Genomic DNA, 26,494 nt, shown 5'->3' with positions numbered 1-26,494 from the left:
CTCTGCATTAAACTGTGATACGCATTGGCTAAAAAACAACCCCTGGAGTGTTTGCGCTTTCACTCTGCCAGTGTGACAGCTGCAAACACTGCGTTAGCACGTGGACTTCCAGTCCCAGACATCTGTCAGGCAGCAATGTTGGCATCCTTGCACACGTTCACCAAATACCTGACTGCCTGGACAGTCAGGTCCTAAGAGACTGGTATTTTGGCCATTCGATCCTGTAGGACTTTCTAGTATGATCTTGGTTTGCAGACCCACCTCCGGGGATGGTATTGCTTGGGTATCTATTCTAAAGTAAAGAATTTGCAATTAGAAGTCTCCATCAGATGAACAAGTTACTTACCTTTGGTAACACCTTATGTGGTAGAGACATTTTCTAATTGCAAATTCCTTACCGACTCACCCATCCTCCCCACTGTGCAAACTCATTTCTAGGGACAGGGACTTCCCTTTCAGGGCCCTGGTTTTGATGCAGATGTGGTCAGTGTTCTTCATGGCTCCACACTTCTGGCGTGGAAATTTGTGAAAAGAAGCTGATGTCAGCGCACCGAGATGGTGCCTGTATAGGTCCCGCAACGTCATATTTGGCGTGCATGATGCAGACGGTGGATGCAGAGCTGACCTACGCTACCTGACAGTGTGCCGGGGTACTGCTCAAGAAACATTTCCGGATCTAGACTGACATCTGGTGGAAATCCTAATGTAAGGAATCTGCAACTAGAGTATGTCTCTACCAGATAAGGTGTTACTGAAGATAAGTAACTTCTTGTTCAATTTTGGTTGGCTGAGTTGATGTCTAGTGAAAACACAAAACAATGAAGCTTTTAAATCCAAATGTGTCTGGCATTCATTCAAATGTACACTTTTCTAAGTAATTTGAAGTGCTTGAAGCTCTTTATTTTTTTACTTTTTTCAGTGATGTTTCGGGCCATCAGATGAATTTGCATCTTATGAAGGCTCTAGATGCATTGGAGGATTGCTGCTTTGACTCCACTCTAGAATACAAGTACGTATTGTTCCATCTGTTGAATAGATGGCGAAAAAGATTGAATTGTTTCAAATTTGCAATGTTTAGGGAATTGGAAGGCCTGTTACCTTAACCCATTTTACTTATCTTAAATAGGTAAGTGAACATCTTTGGAAGTCACTGGTCAACATTTTACAGAAAGAAGTCATTTCATTCACATTATGACCAGAAAGTGACTTAACACTCATTTGAAACATGTTGGTGATAATTTAGAATTATAACTGCTTAATGTTTCTGATAAATTCTGCATTCCTGTAATATACAAGGTGTTATAGTTATCCTGTTGTAGTTTAATCAACAAAGGCATCAGTTAGAGGTTAGTTCAGATAGAGCTGTGAAAAACATGAAGAAGTTGATGGAAGGGGAGTTCAGTTTTTAAATAATATGCATATTCCCTTTTGGAAAAGTATTCTAATTTCACTGAAAACTACTGTATCTTTTTATCAGTGCTAAATGAAAAATGGTAACCTTCTTTGAAATCATTCACATAGTTTACAAACTGTCACAGAAAACACCCATGAGTAAAGCTTCAACAGTAGGTGATATGCTAAAACTTAAGTTATGTTTGTCCTTGTGTTTTGTTTCTTTTACTGTTAGTACTGGCTGCATTTTGGGAGTAGGACTCGTTCTTTCGCTTATGAGTCACAGCGGACAAATTGAATCTCGAGTCCATGTTTCAGCCACACTCCGGAAGCTTTGTAAATCACTGGATGAAAGTGTGGATCAGAGCAGAACAGTGCAAGAAGTAAGATATGTTTTAGGCCATATTTTGTGACGTTTGCTTTTTAAAAATTTACTTTTGGTGGTGTTTTTTTCTTCCAACATCTATTCCAACCAAAAATAAATATTAGCATCCAATGTCTGGTTCGTACACTCACGTAAGCAATGCTTTGCATGCTTTGATCCCTGCATTTTATTTATATCTTTATTCTGCTTTTCAGAGGAAGTCAAAGTTAAGGGGGGAACAGTAACCTGCATATGCAATAGAGACTTATATCTGCAGATTCCTTGCCTTAGAATTACCCCCAGACATCTGGATCCAGAAGAATGTTGTGAGCACTATCCCTGCATGCCAGTAGGCGGCCTCAAGTTGGCTCTATGTGCATTTTCCATCCATGCCAGAATTGACAGCTGCAACACCTATATAGGCACCACCCAGGCATGCTGACTTCAGTTCTTTCTGTCCGCTCCAGCCAGCTCAGATCTGGGTAGAGCAACCCCTACAGTTTTTTTGATGGTGTTTTTTTTCCCCAACGTTTTGCCAAAGGTTTTTGCGGTTTCCACCTAGTGTAGCAAAATGCCATTCAAAAAAGCCAGCTTCACCCTGCGGCGCCTGTCACCCTCTGATGTCAGTGACAGACCTGCACCTTGTTTCCCTGTGGTGCCTCGAGCGTGACCATGACAAGAAGTTGTGCTCCGACTGCAGCGCAATGCTCCCGAAGGCCTTGAGGGAGCCCTCCCTCAAGCTTATGGCAGCCTGTTGTGCGACTTCTCGCCGGTCGAGAGGAAAGTCCCAGGAGCGGTCGTGGAGTCCGAGGTAGTCCTCACACTCCATATCTTCGGTACATGCAGATAAGAAGAAGAAGTTGAAGCATGCTCTGATTTCTCCGCGACCATTGCCCGAATGGTGAATTCAGGGTATTCAGACGATGATACTGATGTTTGCCTCTATCCTGGATTTTTTTTAAGCCAACTCTGAGACTGTTGGAGCTCATGGCCTCCTGCGTACTGCTTGCAGAACATGCCCGCTGGTATGTGCAGGCTCTGCAGTGGGACCTGAGGTTCTAATGAGCACAGCATCAGGGTAATCTCTCCGACGTGATCCAGATCTTAGAGAGTTCTCCAAAAGATCTGCAGTGGTGGCTGAGGAATTGCAATTGGGTCAGCAGCAGACCCCTCTCCCTTCCCCAACCAGATCTCACAGTACTGACAGATGCGTCACTTCTGGAATGGGATGGCCGTTGGTTAGAGATAGAGATCAGAGGACTCTGGTCTCTGGCAGAATCTGAACTCCACAACAATGTGCTGTATTTGCGGGTGATCCAACTGGCATTGAAGGCAGACAACTCCACTGTCATGTGCCATTGCAACAGACAGGGCAGTGGGGTCGTAGACCTGATGTCAAGAGGCCCTGCCTCTCTGGACATGACTGGAACACATGGCGGGTTCTCTGAACACCAAGGTGGATGAACTCGGCCGCAGATGCCTAGCGGATCGTGAATGGCATCTCCATCCAGAGGTGGCGCAAGTTCTCTTTCAGCGTGTGGGAGGACCTTGGTTAGATATGTTGGCCTCTGTTGAGATCTGCAATGTCAGCAGTTTTGTGTGCTGGAGTTTCCAAAAAGTTTCTCACTTTGAGACACTTTTCGTCTCCTTGTGGAGTTCAGGCCTCCTGTACACCTTTCCGCCCATACAGCTCCTGCCCAGACTTCTCAAGAAGATCAAGTATGATCGGGCCCAAGTCATCCTTGTGGCATCGGACTGAGCATGGAGAGCCTAGTATTCCAAGCTACTGAGCATGGCCTTCGATCCTCCGATCTGGCTGCCCCATCGGGAGGATCTTCTGTCGCTGCTGCAGGTAAAGGTTCTTTACCTGAACAGGTCCAGTCTCCCACTTATTTCGTAGATCTAGAGTGGTGGCAATTTATAACATTCGTCCTTTCTCTAGAAGTCTGTGATGTTATCTTGGCAGCCAGGCGTTCCTCCAACAAAACAGTATACACCGGTCGTTTCGAAGAAATTTGTGGCTTGGTGTTCTGACAGCAATGTTGATACCCTTTCTGCTCCTCTTTCTCAAGTTTTTCTGTTCGTTCAACCTCTTGCCCAGGAGGGCTCTAATCTGGGCACGCTTAAAGGTTATCTTTCTACTATCTCTGCATTTCTTAGATTACCTGATCAACCTTTTCTTTTCAAATCTCCTATTGTAAGTAGGTTCTTGAAAGGTTTAGTTCATCTTTTTCATCCATCCCTTTTATCATGCCTCAGTTGGACTGAAATGTGTTGCTTACATTCTTGATTTGTACTCCCTTTAAGCCACTTCACAATTGTCCCCTGTGGCTACTCCCCATCAAAATAGCTTTCCTTGTGGCTATCACATCTGCCCAATGCTTTAGTGAGTTATAGGCCTTATCATCTAAGGCACCCTATTTGCCCAGCCCTCCTGACAAAGTGGTGCTTGGCACATAGGCCTCCTTTCTTCCGAAGATGGTCATGCCCTTTCATTTATGTCTATTTATCATCTTATCCAATTTTCTATGCTCCCCATCACCCTCAGGATGAGGCGAGTCACCATCATCTGAACGCCAAGCAAGCATTGTTGTTCTACCTTGACCGCACACGAGAATTCTGGGTGGACGATCAAATCTTCATGGAGTATGTCGGAGCTGCAAAGGGTTATGCAGTGCAGAAAAGGACCATCTCCAGATGTGTTGTGCTCTGTATTGAAATCTGCTACGCATTGGCCAAGAAGCAACCCCCTGAGGGCATGTGCACTCATTCCAACAGAGACAAACCTACAACCTCTGCATAAGCATGCGGAGGTCCAGTCCTGGATATATGCCAGGCAGCAACATGAGCCTCCCTGCACACTACTGCCTGGACAGTCACGTCCGTTGTGACAAGCATTTTGCCTGTTCGGTTCAACAGGACTTTCTCATTTGAAACTGGTCCACAGACCTACCTCCTTGGAGGGTATTGCTGGGGTATCTATTCAAAGGTAAGGAATCTGCAGATCAAAGTCTCTGTCAGGTGAACAAGTTACTTACCTTCGGTAATGCTTTATCTTGTAGAGACTATACCTAGCTGCAGTAGGCTGGAGTCAAAATAAAGAAAGTAGAGCATAATCGTCGGATCCAGTCCTGACAGAGTAGATACCTGATCAGCCATAGTAAGAACCAACTGTAGGGAAAGGTAAAGGGAGCAATGAATAATGGGAAAGGATTTAGGGTGCTGGGATAGAGATGAAGGGATAGGGGAAGGATATTTCTTCGGTATGAGGTGCCAGGTAAGCAAGCTGAAACAGTTGAAATGAGACTCCCAAAAATCTGAGCTTCCTTCCTCCACAAGATAATAGATTTTTTTAAATTGGGATTTCATGTTGCACTAGACAAAAGATGTAGTACTTTTGCTCTGTTAGTGCCCAGAACATAATTAAAACATGCGGCACAACCGTCATGACTATCTGCACCATACCCCATAGTGATATTTGCAACTCTGACTACCTAGCAAATTCATTGTTTGTCTACTGAGTAGTGGGTTCCTGTTGTTCTTAACCATACATTCCAGGCTCCTGTTAATTAAAATGCAAAGATATTTTAAGTTCTCTCTTTTCAACAGGAAGTTTTGACTAGCTGTAAATGTTGGTAATAGTAGATCTTGACATCCAAAGGGCCTTGCTTTGATTACAGTTTTTTTTTAATATCCTGCAAACAGGGAAAGGTTGTTAACAACCTCCAAAAGTGTGAGGGCCTGATTTAAGTCGTGGCGGACTCAAACACCATCAGGTCGACGGTATTCAGCCCGCCCTATTTAGGTGTATTGTGGCTGAGCCGCAGACCTCCACAAAGGAGTGCTCTACCTAGCCATCGGGCTGGCTGGTTCCCGCTGACCCTATTTAGATGTTACAGTCCTGCAGGCGGTGTCCTGGTGGCAGATTGCTGATGGAGGGAGACCATTGCAGCAGCCATTGGACATTGTACAATGGCAGTGACAATCCCATAAAAGTAAGTAACACACGCACTGTACCTTAGCTATTTGTGTCCACCTGCACAACACAACTCACAACATACACACTATTATCCATTGCCATTTCACCACAATACGACATCTACATGCAGAAAACACACATTACCATACATCCATGACACAGTATGCACCATTGATACTACACACACATACCACACAACCACAGCAACCAACACAGTGGCACAGCCATCTACACGAATACATGCACACTTGCACACATAACAAGAGAGACCACCACCCAACAACAACACACCTGAATGTTGCACACAGCAACACAACACACAACCCAATAGACACAACATACATCAGGTCCACATGCACGTGGCACATATGCAGACACACCCACATCACCCAATACCGCTCCCTCCACCACAACAAGCCAATCCAATCTCACACACACACACACACAAACACACTCTGACTCACATACACAATTAGACTCACAATTTCACAGGTACAGAGTCACTTGCAATGTGCGCACATTGACATAGTGACAAGTGTGATGTCATTGTTATTGTGATGCCAGCATTCATTTGGCAATGAATACTGACACCACAGTAACAATTGTGTCTGTGTGCGATATGTGCCAAAGTTGGCTTGGCAGTAATGCACATTCAAATCTGCTTGGCGGTAAAGGTGACGAGTCCTGCCATCAGCCCCTATTCTCAATACCGCAATCACGGCGGCTGGAGATTCTTGGCAGAGTTGGCGGAACCCTAACGATGTTTTGCCTATGGTGCAGTCAACATATAAGTCAGGTGGGTTGACCGCCAAGACGTTGGCCAGTTTTTGGGATGGAAAACTGTCAGCGGGACCATTACCGCCAATATCTAAATCAGGCCCTTATTTGTGAGGTGTCTGGATCTGTAAAGTGATTAAAATATCATTGGCATTTATTACGATTTTGAATTTTCCTATTTTTATCCGAATTCCAACTATCTTCCACCCCATCTTGTTTAACATCTGATGCCCAGCAGTCCAGGGGCAGCATGAACAGCAAAGAAAACAGTGAGCATCCTGGCTTCTGCCCTAGTGGATGTTAAAAACTTCAGATCTATTCTCTGTAGTTTACTTGCGCTGTCGGGGCATTGTAAAACCATGGTACCTTGTTGATGAATTTCCATCCTAGCCTGCTCTCTAGAAGGTTTTTAACATATAATCCTATTCAGACCTGCCAAACTCCTTTTCATCATCGAGAGACAGGGCCAACATGTCATCCAGTGACACTTTTGTCACTCATAAGAGATGACGTAGCCTCCTGAAATGGTTGCTCAGATGTACAGCCAGAGACAAATCGTATCTCTTTGTGGTGGATTAAGGACTGGATCATAACTGATAGAGACATCTAGCTGCAAGTTTCTTACTGTACAATATTCCTCAGGCATCAGACTGGATCCAGAAACTTTTTGAGCAGTACATCTGTGCTGGTAAGTGGCATTAATTGGCTCTGCATTGTTGGAGTCCGCACGGAAATTATGTTTTCAGTACCTATATTGGTGCCACCTCACCGCCTCTGACATTGGTTCTTTTTTTTTCTTTTTGTACCATCATGAGATCCATAGAGACCTACCTTGATCCACTTTTTGGACAACCTTTTTGATGTTTTGTCAAGTCTTTTTGAGGAGACTTTGTCTCCCAATGTGTTATAGATACCCCGACCACCAAACAAGAGTGTTTGAAAACCCTGTGGTTCCTGTCATCAATGTCTGCTTTGTCACTGATGTCTGGTTCCGGACCATGGTTCCAAGGCCTGTGAGGACTATCACTCTAGGAACCCCAAGGCACCGGGGGAGCGTTCCTTGAAGATCCTCGTTTCCAAATGCCAGTCACCTCCATGACGTACCACGTCCTGGTTGCATGGAAGGTTCGAAGTCTGTTTGTGGAGGCTTTCCAGGCACTTGCCATTGTGCTTGAAGTTATTGGGTAAGTACCTCAAGAAGTTTAAGAAGTCAAAGCACTTTTCCCCTTCACTGCACCAGTCCAGGTCATTGAGGGAGGTGTCACAATGATGCCATTCTAGGTGCTGCTCCCATGCAGAACCTGCCTCTCGGTCCACTCCTCACCTCCTAACTTTACCGGAGCAACTCCCACCCAACAACATGAATTTTATGAGGCCATGCCCTTCATTTTTGGCTTGACCGGCCCCTCTGTAGCAAATTTGGGCCCCATGCGTTTGGCATGTGCCCCCACTGGATTCACACCAGCCTGTCTGCCCTCAGCACCAGTGGGACCTCTTGGATCCGAAACGGCTCTGATCGCAGGGTTGTGATCTTTCCTCTCCGGCGATGTCAGTCCTGGCACCACCGATGCGCCATGGTGGCGCGAACTCCATCATCATTCTCGACTCCGATATGGAGCTGGATCAGCATCACCTGGAACATGACCTTCTAAGTCAGAACCCAGGCCTCCTTTTTTTGACAGGCCCTGTGAGGAATATATTATTGGGGTGGATCTGAGAATCCTTAGGGTTACCAGAACCCTTTAGAAGAACCTGAGCATTACTTGTGTGAGGAACTACAGGATACCTGTGGTCTGGAAAAAAAATCTGAAAACTGGCTTAATCTCTCTTAATGTGGTTAAGGAGGAAAGGGGTTTCTTTGCCATGGTGGTGAGAATGGCAGCTGAGGTCTTGGACCTTATGCTGCCCTCAGTGGCAGTGTAGATGAATGTCCTGACAGAGCTGCTTCAGCTTAGAGTCGCCCCATCGAAACCTCTCCTTCCCTTTAATAAAGCCCTCAAAGATATCCTGCTCAGGCATGGGCCAACAGGATGTTCTCCTCCAGCCTAGCATTGCGGTCGGTGAACACCTTGTGCCTCCTGGGCTGATACATCCACATAGTTTATAATTCACTTGTAGAAGTGGTGTCCATAGTCCTGGAGGAGGCCTGAGTTATACTGACCCAGGCTATTGCTGACGGCAGAGAAGCAGCAAAGTTCAACATTCGCTGCAGACTGGATAAGACCGACTCGCTAGGCAAAGCAATTGCATTGTCAGTGGCACTCAAACGTCATGCCTGGCTGAGATCATGTGACTTCTGTGGGGTTGTTCAGGCATCCCTTATAGACATGCCCTTGGATGGCACCCGTATCTTCGGCAATACTCAGAATCCACACTGGAGCACTTTAAGGACATCTAGGCCACTGGTCCGGTTTGTGGGTATCTCCATGGTTGACATCAACCCAATTCTACATTTCGCCTCTTCTGTGGTTGCAGGACGAGCTAACAGCTAATTCTGTTTTCGCCAAGCCATCTATGCCCACTGACCTCCTAGTCCTTATATGGCCACATAAGTGGTCCCTAGTAGTCTTGACTGGACACACAGCCAGAGGTACACCCAGTCCACCCTTTTATCATCACGGGGAACCTATGGTTGGGGGGCTTCAACATTACTTGCCCCACTGGCAGTCCGTAACATCAGACAAATGGGTTGGTTCTTCAGATTGTTCAGTGGGGTTACTCCATCCCTTATGACACCAAGGGATGATGGGTGGAAAATCCAAAACGTGCTGGGAGGATGAAACAGGTGCTGCGTTGATCAGGTAGGCGATGCAGCGATATTTCAACCACGAGACAGGTGCTGCATCGAATGTCGCAGGCATTGTGTCGATTTTCCGAGGTGACGGATTTCCTCTCTCTGGTGAAGTCTTTGATGGCCCTGAGACTTCTTAACAGGAGGCAAGCTCAGTCTAGGCCCTTGCAGATCACTTGTGGGGGAAGGCAGAATCCTTCTTGCAGAGTCAGGGAGCAGCAGAGCAAAAAGCAGGAGAGCAGTCCTTCCAGAAAAGCAGTCAAGATGATTCCTTTAGGCAGCACGGCAGTCCCTCTGACGGAGTCCAGTTGTAGGTCCAGAAGTGTCTGATTTTAGGGGATCCCAGACCCAGTATATAGACCCATATGTGCCTTAGAAGTGGAGGAGACTTCAAAAAGTGGTTTTGAAGTGCACCAGTTCCCCTTTCAACCCAGTCCTGCTTGCCAGGAGACCTGTGTGTGGGGGTGGGAGGGGGGGTTAAATCAGATCTTTGTGTGGAGTCAGGCACTAGCCTTTGAAGTGTAAGTGATAGCCCTTCCACTATTCCTGTCCGGGAAGATCCATCAGTATTCAGATGAATACAGATGCAGCTGAGTGTCTTGTGTTTATGGCTCTCTGGGTGCAATTCCCAAAGTGAGCTGTCAACCAGCACATACTAGATGTGGATTGGAGACAGGCTGTAAGGCTCAGGGAGCAGTAAGGAAATGCTTACTTTTTAAAAGTGGCATTTCTAAAATAGTAATGTTAAATCCAACTTCACCAGTAAGTAGGATTTCTCACTCCCATACGGACCGTACCAAACAGGACAATGCCACTCCTTTCAGATCAGAAATTACTTCTTAAATGTATATAAGGGAATTTCCAAGGCTGGCCTATGAGAGGAGCAGGCTTTACAATAGTGAAAAAACAGCTTTGGGTGTTTTTCACTACCAGGACATGTGAAACTTACAAATACATGTTCTGCCTTTTACTTACATAGCACCCTGTCCTATGGGCTACCAAGGGACTACCTTAGGGGAAACTTATATGTAAGAAAATAGATGTTTTGGGCTTGGCAAGAGGTTTTAGATGCGAGGTCGGAGTGGCAGTGAGACTGGACCCACAGGCTCTGCAGTGGCAGGCCTGAAACACATTTACAGAGCTACTTAAGTGGGTGGCACTATCAGTGCTGCAGGCTTACTAGTAGCATTTGCATTTACAAGCCCTGGGTATATGGTATATCACTGTACAGGGGACCAACAGGTAAATTAAAAATGCCAGTTGTAGATACACCAATGTTACCATGTTTTTGGGAACAAGTACATGCACTTTAGCACTGTTTAGCAGTAGTAACGTGCTCGGAGTCCTAAGGCCACTGTAACCGGGCGCCTCCGGACGCCGCTTCCCCGTCGAAGAAAACGATCGCCAAGGGATACCCCGGGGGCACCCGAGGGATTCCTGACGTGATGACGTCCCACGTCATCCGTCAGACAAGAACAGCCGACGAGAGGCAAGCGGGACGCGACCGAGAAAGAGAAGCCGACGTCAAGCAGAGCCGGAGAGAGGAACGCCACGGATCGCCGAGAGGGAAAGGAAGCCCCGCCGTAGACGAGGATCAACGCGAGGAGAGCGGAAAGCCTTGGGCGCCTCCCGCCCCTGCCGAGGCGAAGTCGGGAGATCCCCTGCAAGCCGGCCACGTCCCTGGAGGGGCGTGGCCAAGTCAGGTACGAGCTTACCGGGACTGGGGCTGGGGTTCTGGGTGGTTGGCTGGGTTTAAGGGGGTTAAGAAGGGAGGGCTGAGGTCCTGCAAGGAAGGGGAGCCCATCTGAGTAGGAATACCGGTAAATCAAGAATAACCACACCCTCCGTACCCAGACCAGTGAATAAAAGAGTAAGGGGGTCACAGAGAGGACACAACAAAAGGAAGGCACGAAAAGAAAAGTAACCCCACATTCCTCCACCTCCACAGAACCCCCTCCCTTTCACTCCTTACTAACCCTTATTAAACCGTGTATAAATAATTTGCCCCACTTACCTGTTCCTTTTTCCTTCTTTTGTTTTGGGAAATCCTGGGCCATGAATACCGGGTGAACAAGACCTCTCCCTCCGAACCGGACCAGGCCGTCCCAAGAACACCAAAGAGCCCTGAAAAGAAAAGGGAATTATTTTATTTTGGACTTGGAATATAACAGTTTGGCGGACAAGTCAGTGTTATAAATCCCAAACGAGCAAGAAAATAAACCTACTACCCCCTTAAGTGCTGCTTCTGTCACCTTCTTCCAGTATTCCCTCGACTCGGGAAAAAGACCCCGCCACAGTGGTGTCAGAAGTGGGATATTGGAAGAGGCGACCGAGACGTCCCAACCATGGAGGAGAAGTGTACCATATCCGATATGATGCAGCAGTTGGCCTCCGGACAAAGACACCTGCAGTTAGTGTGGGAAGAGCAACAAAAAGAGGCCAAATTGGAAAGAGAGGCACTACAAAATGCCCTTAAGAGTCAGGCCACCATAATGGCCAACAACCAGTTGGTTCATGAAACCGCCATCAAGAATCTCACAGATACCATCGCTGCTACCCGTGTACACCCAAATGTGCCCAGTTCGGTCTTACAACGATATCAAGAAGGTGAAGACCCCGATGCCTTTTTCACCAATTTTGAACGAGTTGCTACTTCCGCTACTTGGCCTCCGGAACGATGGGGCCAGTATATCGCCCCCTTATTGACGGGGACTCTCCAAGCCGCCTATCAAGCGGTAAACCCCGGTGGAATAACCCCCTATAAGGATATTAAAAAGAGTATCTTAGAACGGGTGGGTTTTGATTCTGAACATTATCGCGTCCGGTTTAGGAAAGCCAAGTGGGGACCCAACGAAAATCCCCGGGCCCTTTATTTTAGGATCAAAGATCTGGGTCTCAAATGGTTGGGCCCCATGGGGACAAATTGGGAAGACATTATTGAGATCGTGCTCTTAGAACAATACATGGACGCGCTGCCTCCGTCCACGCGCAACTGGATCAAACAACATCCAAACCCAGATACCAATGCTACCATCGAGTTGGCCTGCGCCTTCCATCGCTCCCTTGAGTTCAAAGTAACCCCCCCCGGTCAACACCTAGTCCCCTGCATCTGGGTTCGGGAACATCCTCGACAGGGGGACGAAGAATCAATGAGGACATAGGGAAAACCCGGGGACTGGATAGGCCCTATATACAACAACCTCAGTGTTTCAGTTGCAGGGAATGGGGGCACATAGCTCGAGGTTGCCCCCTGAAAACAGAAAAACCAGAACCCATGGAAATAGGGGTTACTAGGGGAAGAGTCTTTTATACAGGGAGAAGAGACACCCCTTATAAAAAGAGACTGGTTATCAATGGGAAAAGCACAGTGGCCCTCATCGATTCAGGTTGTAGCCAATCTGTGGCCCGGGCCGGGTTGTTCGACGCCCATGATTGTACTTCAGGACTCACGGTATCGATCTGTTGTATCCATGGAGAAACCAGAGAATATCCCCTAATCTGGACAACCCTCACCTGGGGAGGAAAAGAAATACCCATAAGAATGGGTTTAGTAGAACAACTGGTTGAAGAAGCTATTATAGGAACTGACTTTTCGGAATTCCCCCAAGTCCTAGACAGCCTCAGACAGCTCGAAGAAACTAACAACTGGTGGAAAGATGCTCCTTTCTCCAGTGAGCCTCTATCACCTCCGAGGGTACGACCTAAACTCTCCCGGAAGGAGAAAAGAATAATGAAGAAAGCCTATACTCAAGACCTCTCCAGCACGCCCCGGGTAATTACAAAGGTCCTCGCCCTCACTGCCCTTCCCAGCTTCCGGACTTCTCAAAGAGAAGACCCCAGTCTGATTCATGCTTGGAAAAGTGCACGGCCACGGAAACCTCAGGATAAGGGTCCCTCGTTCACCATAGTTAAGGACCTATTATACCGAGTCACATACAAAGACCAAGACGAAAAGAAACAGTTGATAGTTCCAGAACCCTATAGACAGCAAGTTCTACACTTAGCACACAGTCAGCCGGGGGGCGGACACTATGGGAGGGAGAAAACCGAGGAGTATTTGTTGAGAAAATTTTACTGGCCAGGGGTATTTTCCCAGATTAGGAAGTTCTGTCAACAATGTCCAAAATGTCAATTGATTGACCCAGGCTCACGGAGAAAAGCCCCTTTACAACCCCTCCCCATCATTGATGTGCCCTTCTCCAGAATAGGGATAGACCTCGTTGGCCCTCTTCTACCCTCGTCGAGGGGCTATCGTTATATATTGGTATTAGTGGATTACGCCACAAGATACCCTGAGGCTATTCCCCTCTCTAGTATTAACACCAAGAGTGTTGCACACGCCATGATAGGGTTCTTTTCCCGAATTGGGTTTCCTCGAGAAGTCCTAACGGACCAAGGGACCCAATTTATGTCCAACCTGATGACACAAATATGTCAGCTATTGGGGATCAAACAGTTACGGACGTCGGTCTATCATCCACAAACCGATGGCTTAGTGGAGAGATACAACCGGACCCTCAAAACACTACTAAAGAAAGCTATCTCGGAGACAGGTAAGGACTGGGATAGGAAACTCCCCTTAGTATTATACGCAATCAGGACACACGAACAAGCCTCTACGGGCCATAGTCCGTTTGAACTGTTGTTTGGACGACAACCACGGACCCTACTAGACATGGCCGCTGAGATGTGGGAAGAAGAAGACGGGGAAAAAACCATTCTAAAATACGCACATGAGTTAAAAACCCAACTGCATACAGTATGGGAAAGCGTAAGGGAACACATGGAGAGGGCCCAAGACAAGCAGAAAAGGAATTATGATCGGAATACCCAATTGAGGTCCTTTTCCCTAGGAGATAAAGTGCTAGTTCTTCTTCCCAGTTCCGATAACAAATTATTGGCCAAATGGCAGGGACCCTACACCGTAATAGGACTAGTAACTCCCGTAACTTATAAAATTCAGCTTAACGATACCCCCCCTAGGTCCCAGATCTTCCATGTTAACTTATTAAAAAGATGGGAAGAACCAACGAACGACCCAAGGCACGGCTGCCTAATTAATACCGTTAAGGAGCTAGAGATAGGCTGGTGTCCCACTGATCCCCCTGGCGAGAGGGAGATCCCCCTCATTAATACAGAGATCTCGATTCAACAAAATAGACAGTTGAAGAATCTCTTCGATAAACACGTTCGGGTGTTCTCCTCGATACCCGGTAGGACACGATTGGTACATCATCACATCCTCACACCACCTGGGAAGACCGTGCGACTAAAGCCTTATCGTATCCCTGAAGCTAGGAAAACCCTCGTAGAAAACAAAATCGAGAAGATGTTAGATCTAGACATCGTAGAACCTTCCCACAGCCCCTGGTGTTCGCCCGTGGTATTGGTGCCCAAACCTGATGGGTCTATACGTTTCTGTATTGACTTTAGACAGGTCAATTCCATATCACAATTTGACACCTATCCCCTTCCAAGGATAGATGAGCTCTTAGAAAGATTGGGGAAAGCAAAATACATGTCTACCCTTGATTTGACCAAGGGATATTGGCAGATCCCGTTGGGTCCCGAAGACAAAGAAAAGACGGCTTTCGCTACTCCCTCCGGATTGTATCACTTTAAGGTTCTCCCTTTCGGGTTGCATGGCGCCCCCGCCACCTTCCAACGTCTCATGGATACCATATTACGACCTCATACCAGATACGCGGCGGCCTATCTGGATGACATCGTTATTTTCAGTGAGACCTGGGAAGACCATGTGACCCACATAGATCACATCTTCTCGGCTTTAGGGAAGGCTGGACTGACAGCCAACCCCGCAAAGAGCCGACTGGCTTTTAGGGAGATCTCCTACCTGGGTTATCACATTAGCAACGGTATACTTCGACCCCAAAAGAATAAAATCGAAGCCATCCTACACACCAATGCTCCCACCACGAAGAAGGGAATCCGTTCCTTTTTAGGTCTAGTGGGGTACTATCGAAGGTTCATTCCCCACTACTCCAGTTTGGCGGCCCCCCTAACCAATCTTTTAAGAAAAGGACAGCCCAACAACATCCCACAACTAGACCCGACTCAACTTCATAGTTATCATACCTTGCAAAGGTATCTCACCACTCAACCGATATTGAAATGTCCTGAGTTCGACAAACCCTTTCATCTCCAAACGGATGCCTCCGATGTGGGGGTCGGGGCCGTTCTCTTTCAAAAGGATGAAGATGGGGTGAACCATCCCGTCGTCTTTATTAGCCGTAAGCTATTTCCCAGGGAGCAAAAATACCCCATTATAGAGCGCGAATGTCTTGCCATTAAGTGGGCTATCGAAAGTCTCCAATACTATCTTTTGGGTAGACCTTTCCTACTGTATACGGACCATGCACCCCTTACGTGGCTCTCAAGATACAAGAATACCAACAATCGTATATTGAGGTGGTTCATCGAACTCCAACCTTTCTCCTTCCAGGTTTGCCACCTCCCTGGTGACCTTATGGGTCAGGCTGACTATTTGTCCCGCTTTCCGGATCTGGTGGGGCTCGATCAGCCCCATTCATGTGAGGGGATGTGTAACCGGGCGCCTCCGGACGCCGATTCCCCGTCGAAGAAAACGATCGCCAAGGGATACCCCGGGGGCACCCGAGGGATTCCTGACGTGATGACGTCCCACGTCATCCGTCAGACAAGAACAGCCGACGAGAGGCAAGCGGGACGCGACCGAGAAAGAGAAGCCGACGTCAAGCAGAGCCGGAGAGAGGAACGCCACGGATCGCCGAGAGGGAAAGGAAGCCCCGCCGTAGACGAGGATCAACGCGAGGAGAGTGGAAAGCCTTGGGCGCCTCCCGCCCCTGCCGAGGCGAAGTCGGGAGATCCCCTGCAAGCCGGCCACGTCCCTGGAGGGCCGTGGCCAAGTCAGGTACGAGCGTACCGGGACTGGGGCTGGGGTTCTGGGTGGTTGGCTGGGTTTAAGGGGGTTAAGAAGGGAGGGCTGAGGTCCTGCAAGGAAGGGGAGCCCATCTGAGTAGGAATACCGGTAAATCAAGAATAACCACACCCTCCGTACCCAGACCAGTGAATAAAAGAGTAAGGGGGTCACAGAGAGGACACAACAAAAGGAAGGCACGAAAAGAAAAGTAACCCCACATTCCTCCACCTCCACAGAACCCCCTCCCTTTCACTCCTTACTAACCCTTATTAAACCGTGTATAAATAATTTGCCCCACTTACCTGTTCCTTTTTCCTTCTTTTGTTTTGGGAAATCCTGGGCCATGAATACCGGGTGAACAAGACCTCTCCCTCCGAACCGGACCAGGCCGTCCCAAGAACACCAAAGAGCCCTGAAAAGAAAAGGGAATTATTTTATTTTGGACTTGGAATATAACAGTTTGGCGGACAAGTCAGTGTTATAAATCCCAAACGAGCAAGAAAATAAACCTACTACCCCCTTAAGTGCTGCGTCTGTCACCTTCTTCCAGTATTCCCTCGACTCGGGAAAAAGACCCCGCCACAGCCACCAAAACGATACAGCAACAAAACAGGAGTTATAGACAAAAAGTCTGAGGTAAAACCACCCTAAGGATGCCAGGCCTAACACGTGTGCCCACCAGCTGAAACTGGGGAGAGCTGCCCAACTTCTAAAGAGTTCTCATCACTAAGGCAGAAGAACCTGGATAGACCATCAGCATAGATGTGACCTACCCCAGGTCTGTGTTCCAACCTGAAGTCCCTACTATGTAGGGGAAATGGACCACCTCAGCAGTTTAGGATTTTCACCCCTCATCTGCATTAGCCACCTGAGGGGCCTGTGGTCAGTCTGAATGAGGAAGTGAGTGCCAAACAGCTATGGCCTCAAGTTCTTCAGGGCCCAAAACCACAGCAGAAGCTTCTCTCTCTTTAGCACTCCATCTCTGTTTCTTGGGGTACTAACCTCCTAGAGCTGAAGTCTACAGGTTGATGCAGGCCTTCTTTATTGAGCTTTGGCAATACTGCCCCATACCCTGCTCTGAGGCATCAGCTTGTACAATGAATTATTTGGTGAAGTCAGGGGCCTTGAGCACAGGAGCTGTGCACATGACGGTATTTAAAGAGTCAAATGCTTTTTGGAATGCCTCTGTCCAAATCATATTCCTGAACTGCTTCTTGGAAGTCAGCTCAGTCAAGAGGGCAACAGTTGTGCCATATCCCTTGACAAGCCTCCTGTAGTTCTCAGTAAGGGCCAAGAAGGCTCTGACTTTAATCTGGGTTTTGGGGGAGGTTTCCAGGCCATGGTAGACTCAATCTTCTCCTGGTGGGGCTGCATCTTACCCCCACCCACCAGTCCCAAGTACACCACTGACCTCTGCCCTATCTAGCACTTACTGGCCTTGATAGTCCTGCATGTTTCAGGGCCTGAAGCACTTCCCGGAGGTGGTAGAGGTGGTCCTCCCAGCTGCCACTGAAGACAGTTATGTCATCCAGGTAGGCAGCAGAGAAGGCCTCCAACCCAGCAAGTACCTGATTTACCAGCCTCTGGAAGGTGGCAGGAGCATGTTTTAGACCAAAAGGCACCACCCTGAACTGGTAGGGGCCCTCTGGGGTGGACAAGGCTAACCTCTCCTTGGCTCTGTCAGTTAAGGTGATCTGCCAGTATCCAGAGGTGAGATCAAAGGTACTTAGGTACTTGGCAACCCCTAATCTGTCAATCAGCTCATCATCCCGGGGGATGGAATGCACACCAGTTTTTGCTGGAGAGTTTAGCCCTCTATAGTCCACACAGGACCTTAGTTCAGGTGTGGGGCAGCTTTTGGTACCAGAACCACAGGGCTGGACCTGGGGCTACTTGGGGGTTCTGCCATCCCCAAATCCTGCATCTTAGCAACCTCGCTTTCGATGCTGGCCCACACCATATCCGGCAACCTGTGACTTGTGCTTGACAGGGGGATTGTCTTCTGTGTCCACATCGTGGGTACCCAGGTGGGTAATCCCAGGAGTAAGGGAGGAAAGAGAGGAGAACTGCTCCAATCCCTGGTGGTAATCGCTGTGCTCTTTGAGTCAAAGTTGGGGAAAGGATCACTCCTTCTGCAGACCCATCTTTCTCCTTGGAGGCTAAGAGGTCAGGCAGAGGTCCACTCCCCTCCTCATCAGCCCCATCAGTCACCAGCAAAATGGTGACCTCAGACCTCTCAAAGTGGGGTTTGAGGCAATTAATGTGAAGCACCCTATGGGGGGGTTGCCTAGGGGTCTTAAGGTCCACGTGTGACCTTATCCTTCATCTCAACCATCTAGTAGGGCCCGGTCCAGCGATCCAGGAGAGCCCCGGGCTCCTCTGATTCCATCACTCACACTTTGTGCATAGGCTGGAATTCCACACTGGTATCGTTTTGGCCATACCACTTATTCAATACTGACTAGCTTGCTTCCACAACTTAGGCATTTGGATACAGAAGGCCAGCATGTAATTAACGGTATCCTGGGGGACTTTCTTTGGGATCTGACTCCCAACCCTCCTTCACCAAGCTAAGAGGTCCCCTGACAGGGTGCCCACACAGAAGCTCGAAGGGGCTAAAGCTCACGCCCTTAAATGGTACCTCTCGGTAGGCAAACAACAAATGGAAAGAGGATACCCCACTTTCTCCTCAGGCCCTCCTGCAGACTTCTGGTCATGCCTTTGAGGGTCTTGTTGAATCTCTCAACAAGCCTGTTGGTTTAGAGGTGATGAGGGGTGGAGAACCCCACACTCTTTCCACATGGACTGCATATAAGCAGACATGAAGTTGGTGCCCCTGTCAGGCTCCACTTCCTTGGGAAAACCCACCTGGATGAAAATCCCCATAAGGGCCCTTTCCACTACAGGTGCAGTACCCAGAAGCCCTACCACTGTGGTGGTAGGGCCTCTGTGTACTGCGTCGCATGATCCACCATAACCAGGATGAACCTATGACCCGAAGTTGTCTGGGGATCCATAGGCCCAACAGTGTTGATGCCCACCCTTTCAAAGGGGATGCTACAACTGGCAGTGGTTCCAGGTGAGCCTTCAGCATCTGCCCTGTCTTCCCACTCACCTGGCAGGTCACACAGGTCTTGCAGAACATGTCTGAGGAGGTTCTCATCTTGGGCTATTAAAAGTGGGGGAAATTCTTGAAAAGGTCTTGTCTTGGCCCAAGTGTCCCGCCAGCTCCAGTAGAAAGCCCCTGTAGCACTGTGGACCACCAGGGCCCTTGTTGTCCCATGCACAGGAGTCTTAGGCTCACTCTTTAGGAGGCAGTCTTCCCAGTAAATGTGACGGTTCCTAGAGGTGTCACCTGCTGCTTGGGCTTCAGCCTGTCGCCTCATGCCCTCAAGGGTTGGATACTTCCTCTCGGCCCTACAGAACTCCTCCTTGGCGGGTCCACCTTTCACCTGCCAGTCTGCAGGGGTAGGCAGAACGCCTGGGGAGGCAGTACCCTCCTCAGTGGACTCTGGGGCGGCCACTGCAGGTGCCCCATCCATCTAACTGGAGTACACTCTGGGGCTGGTTTACCATGCCCTCTGCCTCTCCCCTTTTTAGCAGCTTCCTGGGCCATTGTTTCAGGCTCCCTTCCCGGGCTGCCATGGATCTTGTGGTAGCACAGATCCAGTCAGGTAACTCCAACTTCTACACATGAGCCTTGAGTTCTACCTCGTTCCAGGCAGAAGACTCTAAGTCACAATAAGTTGGAAAGATCAACTAGAAGTAGATCAGTAGTTAATTCAAACTCTCAGCAGTTTTTGAAAAGGATGATGAAGGAAAGGGCATTGGAGGATTGGTGGAGAGATAGAGTGGGACCTCAACAGGCTTTTTCATATAATAATAATAAGTATAACCACTCATCGCGTATTGATTATTTTTTGGTGGATCAGTTATGGCGCGGTGCGATAGTTAATATTGAGTATCTCCCCCCTCATTTATCGGATCATGGAGCAGTCGTATTAAAAATGAATTTATTAAAAGAGAGGGAGGTGAGTCGTTGGACGTTGGATCGCTCCTTATTATTAGATGAAGAAGTCAGAATCAGGCTGCGTGTAGAAACGGAGGAGTTTTTTAAGGTGAATCTGGGTTCAGCTCCATTTTATGTGGTTTGGGACACCTATAAGGCGGTGATACGAGGGATTCTTATTAACATTGCTAGTTATAAGAATAAGCTGTATAGGGAGGAGTTGGAGCATTTGGAGGGAGAAATTAGGATTTGTAGAGAACAGTTATTGATGAGTACAGACGAAGATGAGAAACGGGTAAGGCAGCAAAGATTGGTCATTTTGAAACATCAAGTGGAAGCTCTTTTGCAAGCAAGACTTATGAAGCGATGGAAGGTGAGTAAGTTGGCACATTTTGAACATAGGGAAAACCCAGGGAAACTACTGGCTTGGAAAGCAAAACGGGATCAAGTAAGAAATTCTATTAAGGAAATTGAGGTAGAGCAAGGGCAGAGGACCAGAGAGAGTGGGGAAATAAATAGGGCCTTTGTACAATTTTTCTCTCAACTTTATACAGAAGAGGTCGAGGTTACTGAACGGGCTGTTCAAACTTGGCTGGGGGAAGATATTCTCCCCTGTCTATCCTCGGAGCAGCAGCTTTGGTTGAATAGGCCTATTACCCCAGATGAACTCATAGCTGCCTTGAGGGGAAGTAAGGGGGGTAAGGCTCCAGGTCCAGATGGTCTCTGGGATGAATTGTATAAGGTCTTGGAGCAGGTATTAATGCCCTTTCTGTTAAAATTGTTCTCCGAGGTATTTGCGAATGACTCCCCCATTCCGGCTTCTTGGAATGAGACAGTCATTTCGTTGATTCTGAAACCAGGTAAAAACCCGACTAGGTGTGAGTCATATAGACCCATTTCGTTGTTGAATTCAGATTACAAGTTGTTTGCAAAGGTTCTTTCAGGTAGGTTAAATCTGGTGGTAAAGGATCTAATTAACACGGATCAGAAGGGGTTTGTTAAGGGCAGGTATCTACATGAGTTGACGCACACCTTGATTGGTGCAATAGATTTGGCAATTACTTATAGGACCCCATTGGGGGTTATAGCCTTGGATGCTACAAAGGCTTTTGATAGGGTCAACTGGAGTTATTTAGCTCATATTTTGAATAGTTATAATTTGGGGAATAATTTTTGTAAAGCCATAAAACGGATTTACTTTGACCCCTTTGCTAGAATCTTAATTAATGGGAAACTAACAAATTGTTATAGGATATCGAGGGGAACTAGGCAGGGGTGTCCGCTGTCTCCACTCTTTTTTGATCTGTATATCGAACCCTTTGCCAGGAAAATAAGAGTGTTCTGAAATAGCTTCTCTTAAATGGGAACAGTGGGAGAGGAAAGTTGCACTTTATGCAGATGATTTAATGGTATTTGCTGCTGATTTATCGACCGCTCTCCCAGCCCTATGAAGATTAGCTGAGGATTTTGGTTTTGTCTCTGGCTACCAGGTTAACTCAGAGAAGTCTGAAATTATGGTATGGAACCAGGATTGGCAAGGGAAGGCTGAAATATGTTATTTAGGGTTATTAATTACACATGATATTGAGAAGTTAGTGGTGAAAAACCAAGAAGCACTGTTTGTAGAGTGCATTAATTTAATGAAGGGCTGGGCCTACCTGCCGCTGACAGTATTGGGAAGGGTAAACCTGGTTAAAATGTTTATTCTTCCAAAAATTAACTTTATTCAGAATGCCATTCCGCTATCAATGGATGATAAATATCTTAATAAACTTCAACAGGCTATCACTTCTTTTATTTGGGCTTGCAAGGGTCCCAGGATTGGGTGGAAAAAACTGCAGAGGAGGAGAGAGAAGGGAGGTTTATCATTTCCGGACCTACAGCTATACGCTTGGGCCTTTCTGCTGAGAAATTCGAGATTATTATTTACTTCCCTGGATGATTCAGCTGTAGGTGTAATGTTTAAAGCAATGACATGTAACATTCAGGGGGCGGCAAAACAGTTTCTTTTGAAGTTTGGAGACCCAACATTTTTTAAGAAAATAAGATTAAAGGTTCTGAGGGAGGCAGCAATGTGTCCCTCAGAGGCTCAACATCTTGCCCATTGATGGTGACCCGTTGCCTATACTTGGTAGTATATGATGGCACATGGATCTTAGGAACCATCTCCCGGTCACCCAGGGACACTAGGGTAACCCCACTACACTCCTTCCCTCCCCCCATTAACTGGGACAAACTCCTCTCCCATCACTATGCTATCCATCCCTGGGTTCTTGCCTTCAGTGGGAGGGTGTGCTCTTTTTGGACACTTGAGGTCTCCCTTGTAGTGTTCATACTCTCCACACTCAAAGCACTAGGGCATTTCTATTGCTGCTAACTGTTGTCAGGGTAGTTTGGTTTCTATTGGCCAGATTGGAAATGTGAACCAGACCCTTTGCCTTGTGAGTTGTTTTGGGGGCCTTTAGAGAACTCCTTATTTTTATCTCCCCCCGCGGGTGGGAGCTCTGACCACTCTTTTGGGAGCCCCCCCGAGCACCTCAGATACTTTTGTGCTGACCCTAGTGTCCGCCTCCTCAGGCAACTTGATATCTACCAGGTGTTGGTGCAGCTCTGTAATACAACTATCAAGCATGTGCTTCTTCAAAAACAAGTTGTACAGCCCATCAAAATAATTCACCTTGCTGCCCTTCATCCAGGCCTTCAGTGCCTTACCAGCAATTTCTAGAAAATCCACCAAGGTTTGTGTGTTGAGTTTGTAAATGGTCCTGAACTTTTGCCTATATCTCTCAGGTGTCAGACCAAACTTCTGACTAAGATGACTTTCATAAACTACAGATGATGGACGGAATGCAGAACAAATCAAACATTCACCCCCAGTCACAAATCTGGGTTTAATCCATCAATTTTTTTGCTTGCCATGCCATTCGAGTTTGGTCCCAGCCATATGCAAATCAGTCTTGACCATGTTCCCCATGGGAACAGTCCAGCCTGAACTGTGTTCCTGGTGCTCACTGCGCCACTGGATTCAAGCTAGCCTACCTGATGAAGGGCAATACCCCGAAACCGGTCCTAGGATGCTTATTTCTGGTCCAGGGAGGACCTGGCTTGCAGTTCGAGCTGGACTGTTTCCATTAGGAACAGGGTCAAGACTGATTTGCATATGGCTGGGTCCAACCTGGGGTGGCGTGGTGAGCAAAAAAACGATGGATAAAACGCAGATCTTTGTGACTGGCGGTGAATGTTTGTTTTGCTCTGCATTCCGTCCATCATCTATTCTTTTTGCATTTGCCACCCCAAGTGGTAAGGGTATGCTTATATGTGGGTCCTGTGTTCACTGGATTCAAGCTAGCCTAGCTGATGACAGGTGATACCCTGAAACCGGTCCTAAGATCCTTGTTTCTGGTCCAGGGAGGACTTGGCTTTGTAGTTCGGGCTGGACTGTTCCCATGAGGAATAAAGTCAAGACTGATTTCCATATGGCTGGGTCCAACCTGGGGTGGCGTGGTGAGAAAAAAAACGATGGCTTAAACCCATATCTTTGTGACTGGGGATGAATGTTTGATTTGCTCTGCATTCCATCCATCATCTGTTCTTTTTAAGATGACTTTCATAGCAGGGTAATTGGTCTGGTCCCCGACATCCAAAGTAAAAAGGGTGTCCCTCTTCACTGGGGCATTGTACACATACAAATTACCTCCCCAGAACCCCTCTGGGACCCTGTGCGCTCTTAAAGCCACTTCGTAGCTACCAACAACTTATCTATTGGATCACCCACACTGAAACTGGGCATTGTATCTTTTGGGAGGTGGACTCTGGACTCACCTGAAGGCACTGCTGGTATGCTGCCACCATTTCCATTGCTTGACCCTGCTTCCAGGGCTCTTATGTCTAGCTCTCTCAAACTGAGCTCATGGGCCAACTTCATCTCCTCAAGAGCCAGTTTTCTCTACTGCGGGCATGCTCCAATATAGCAAGTTCTAGTCTGAGGTTTCTCTCCCCCCTCATGTCTGCCAGCTCCTCTGGTGACAGGTTCCTGGAAAAGGCACTGCTCCCTGGTCTGTAAACAACTCTTGCTCCTGGGAAACCATTGTCCCTTTCCACAGGTGATTCTCCTTACTTATAATCAGGTCTTCCTCCTGCTCAGGGATTGCCTGCTCCTCCTCTGGGATGTCTTCTCCTGCAACCTCAAAGCCTTCTATAGTTACACCTTCCTGGTGAAACCCCTTGTAGACACTTCAAAGTCCTTGCAGGAATTCTTTAGCTGTTGCGCAGTATAAGATTCCATACTGGTCAGCTCAAACTCAACTACTGCAGGTACAGGTGTGGCTTCTCCGGAGTAAGGCATAATTTAGCAGAAAAATCCAAAAGACAAATTAGGTAAAATTGAGAAAAATAATCAAAAAGGAAAAATGCCAATAAGTACGGATCAGGCAAAAATAGGAGGAGTAGGGCTAAGTATGGAGTTGTAGTGTACACTGAGTCACTATGTGGTATTACACAAACACAAGTCCTATCCTCACCGCTGATCACCAGTGTTAGAAATGGGGTCTCTAGTTGGCAGAGGTATGCACCCTGTCCAAGTAGGGACCACAGTCCTAGCCAGGGTAAGTCACAACACAACCTAAATCATCACATGCTCATCCTCCAGTAGCTGGCACAGAGCAGGCAGGCTTAACTTAGAAGACAATGTGTAAAGTATTTGTGCAATACCTCATATAGTAAAACAGTGAAAACACCACATAAAGTACTCCACACCAGTTTAGAAAAATAGATAATATTTATCTGAATAAAGTTAGACCAAAATGACAAGAATCCAATATGCACTAATCAGTATATCACTTTGTAGAGGTTAAGGTAAGTCTTAATCTTTAGGAATCAATGTTTGACGCCGGGGAGGTAATGTATCATAAAGTAAAGCGATGAATCGATTTTTCCGGCACAGCGGAGGTGATGTTTAAATTCTATCCTCGTGGGCAAGGTGGCGCGTCGATTTCTGGGCGCGCAGCCTTGGCTCCTTACTGCGGTGCAGGGATATTTTAATGCCCAGGGACGATGGGTGGAAAATCAAAAAAACTCTGGGGGTATGAAACAGGTGCTGCATTGATCCGGTGGGCGATGCAGCGATTTTTCAGCACCAAGTGACGCGCTGCATAGAATTTCACAAGCATTGCGTCAATTTCCGGCACAGTGGATTTTCTCTCTCTGGTGAAGTCTTTGATGGCCCTCAGACTTCTTAACAGGAAGCAAGCTCAGTCCAAGCCCTGGCAGAACACTTCTGGGGAAAGGCATGGTCCTTCCAGCACAGTCAGGGAGCAGCAAGGCAACAAGCAGGAGAGCAGTCCTTCCAGAAAAGCATTCCAAATGAGTCCTTTGGGCAACACGGCAATGCCTCTGATGGAGTCCAGTTGTAGATCCAGAAGTGTCTGATTTTAGGGGGTCCCAGACCAGATATTTAGACCCAAATGTAGGGGTCCCAGACCAGATATTTAGACCCAAATGTGCCTTTGAAGTGGAGGAGACTTACTTCCAAAAGTGGTTTTGAAGTGCACTAGTTCCCCTTTCAACTCAGTCCTGACTGCCAGGAGATCTGTTGGGGGGGTTATCAGTCCTTTGTGTGGGGTCTGGCCACTAGCCTTTGGAGTGTAAGTGAGAGCCTTTTCACCCTTCCCGGTCAGGAAGACCCAACAGTATGCAGATGCAGCTGAGTGTCCTATGTTTATGGCTCTCTGGGTGTATACCCAAGGGGAGCTGTCAACCAGCACAGAGCAGACGTGGATTGGGGACAGGCTGTAAGGCACAGAGAGCAGTTAGTGTAGAGAAATGCCTACTTTCTAAAAATGGCATTTCTAAAAAAGTAATGTTAAATCCAACTTAACCAGTAAGTTGGATATCTGAGAGAGACTTATAGTTGCAGATTTCTTACCTTAGAATTTTACCCCAGGCGTTCTGGAGATTTTTTCTTCGAGCAATACCCTTGCGCGTTGGTAGGTGTCGTCAGTTGACTCTGCGGGCATCGTCATAATGATGACTTTGGGAATAGTACATAGATGCCCCCTCAGTGCAGTGATGCCAGTTCTTTTCTTTCCGTGCCATGCGCTGATCTGGAGAGAGTACCCTGGTATCTTTTTCGATGACTTCGACCATTTTGTCAAGTTTTTGGTGAGTTTTTTGGTGCGTCGAAGGATGTCCCTGAACGCCGGTTTCAAATCGTGCGAGGACTGTCACCGCATGATGTCGGTGATGGATCCGCATCAAGTCTGTTT

General features: G+C 47.4%; 1 protein-coding gene across 1 annotated transcript in view; it reads left to right on the top strand.

Annotated features, from left to right (window-relative positions):
* FOCAD (focadhesin) overlaps window positions 1–26,494 on the top strand; it is a 1,081,710-nt gene that overhangs the window by 687,487 nt on the left and 367,729 nt on the right. Inside the window, exons 28-29 of the mRNA XM_069239095.1 lie at window positions 920–1,009; window positions 1,628–1,775. Of these exons, the coding sequence (XP_069095196.1) occupies window positions 920–1,009; window positions 1,628–1,775 (238 nt within the window). The remainder of the gene's footprint in view (window positions 1–919; window positions 1,010–1,627; window positions 1,776–26,494) is intronic.

The sequence above is a fragment of the Pleurodeles waltl genome, chromosome 1_2 (genome assembly GCF_031143425.1).
Source record: "Pleurodeles waltl isolate 20211129_DDA chromosome 1_2, aPleWal1.hap1.20221129, whole genome shotgun sequence".
Taxonomy (NCBI): Eukaryota; Metazoa; Chordata; class Amphibia; order Caudata; family Salamandridae; genus Pleurodeles; species Pleurodeles waltl.
This window is presented reverse-complemented; position numbering and strand designations above follow the sequence as displayed.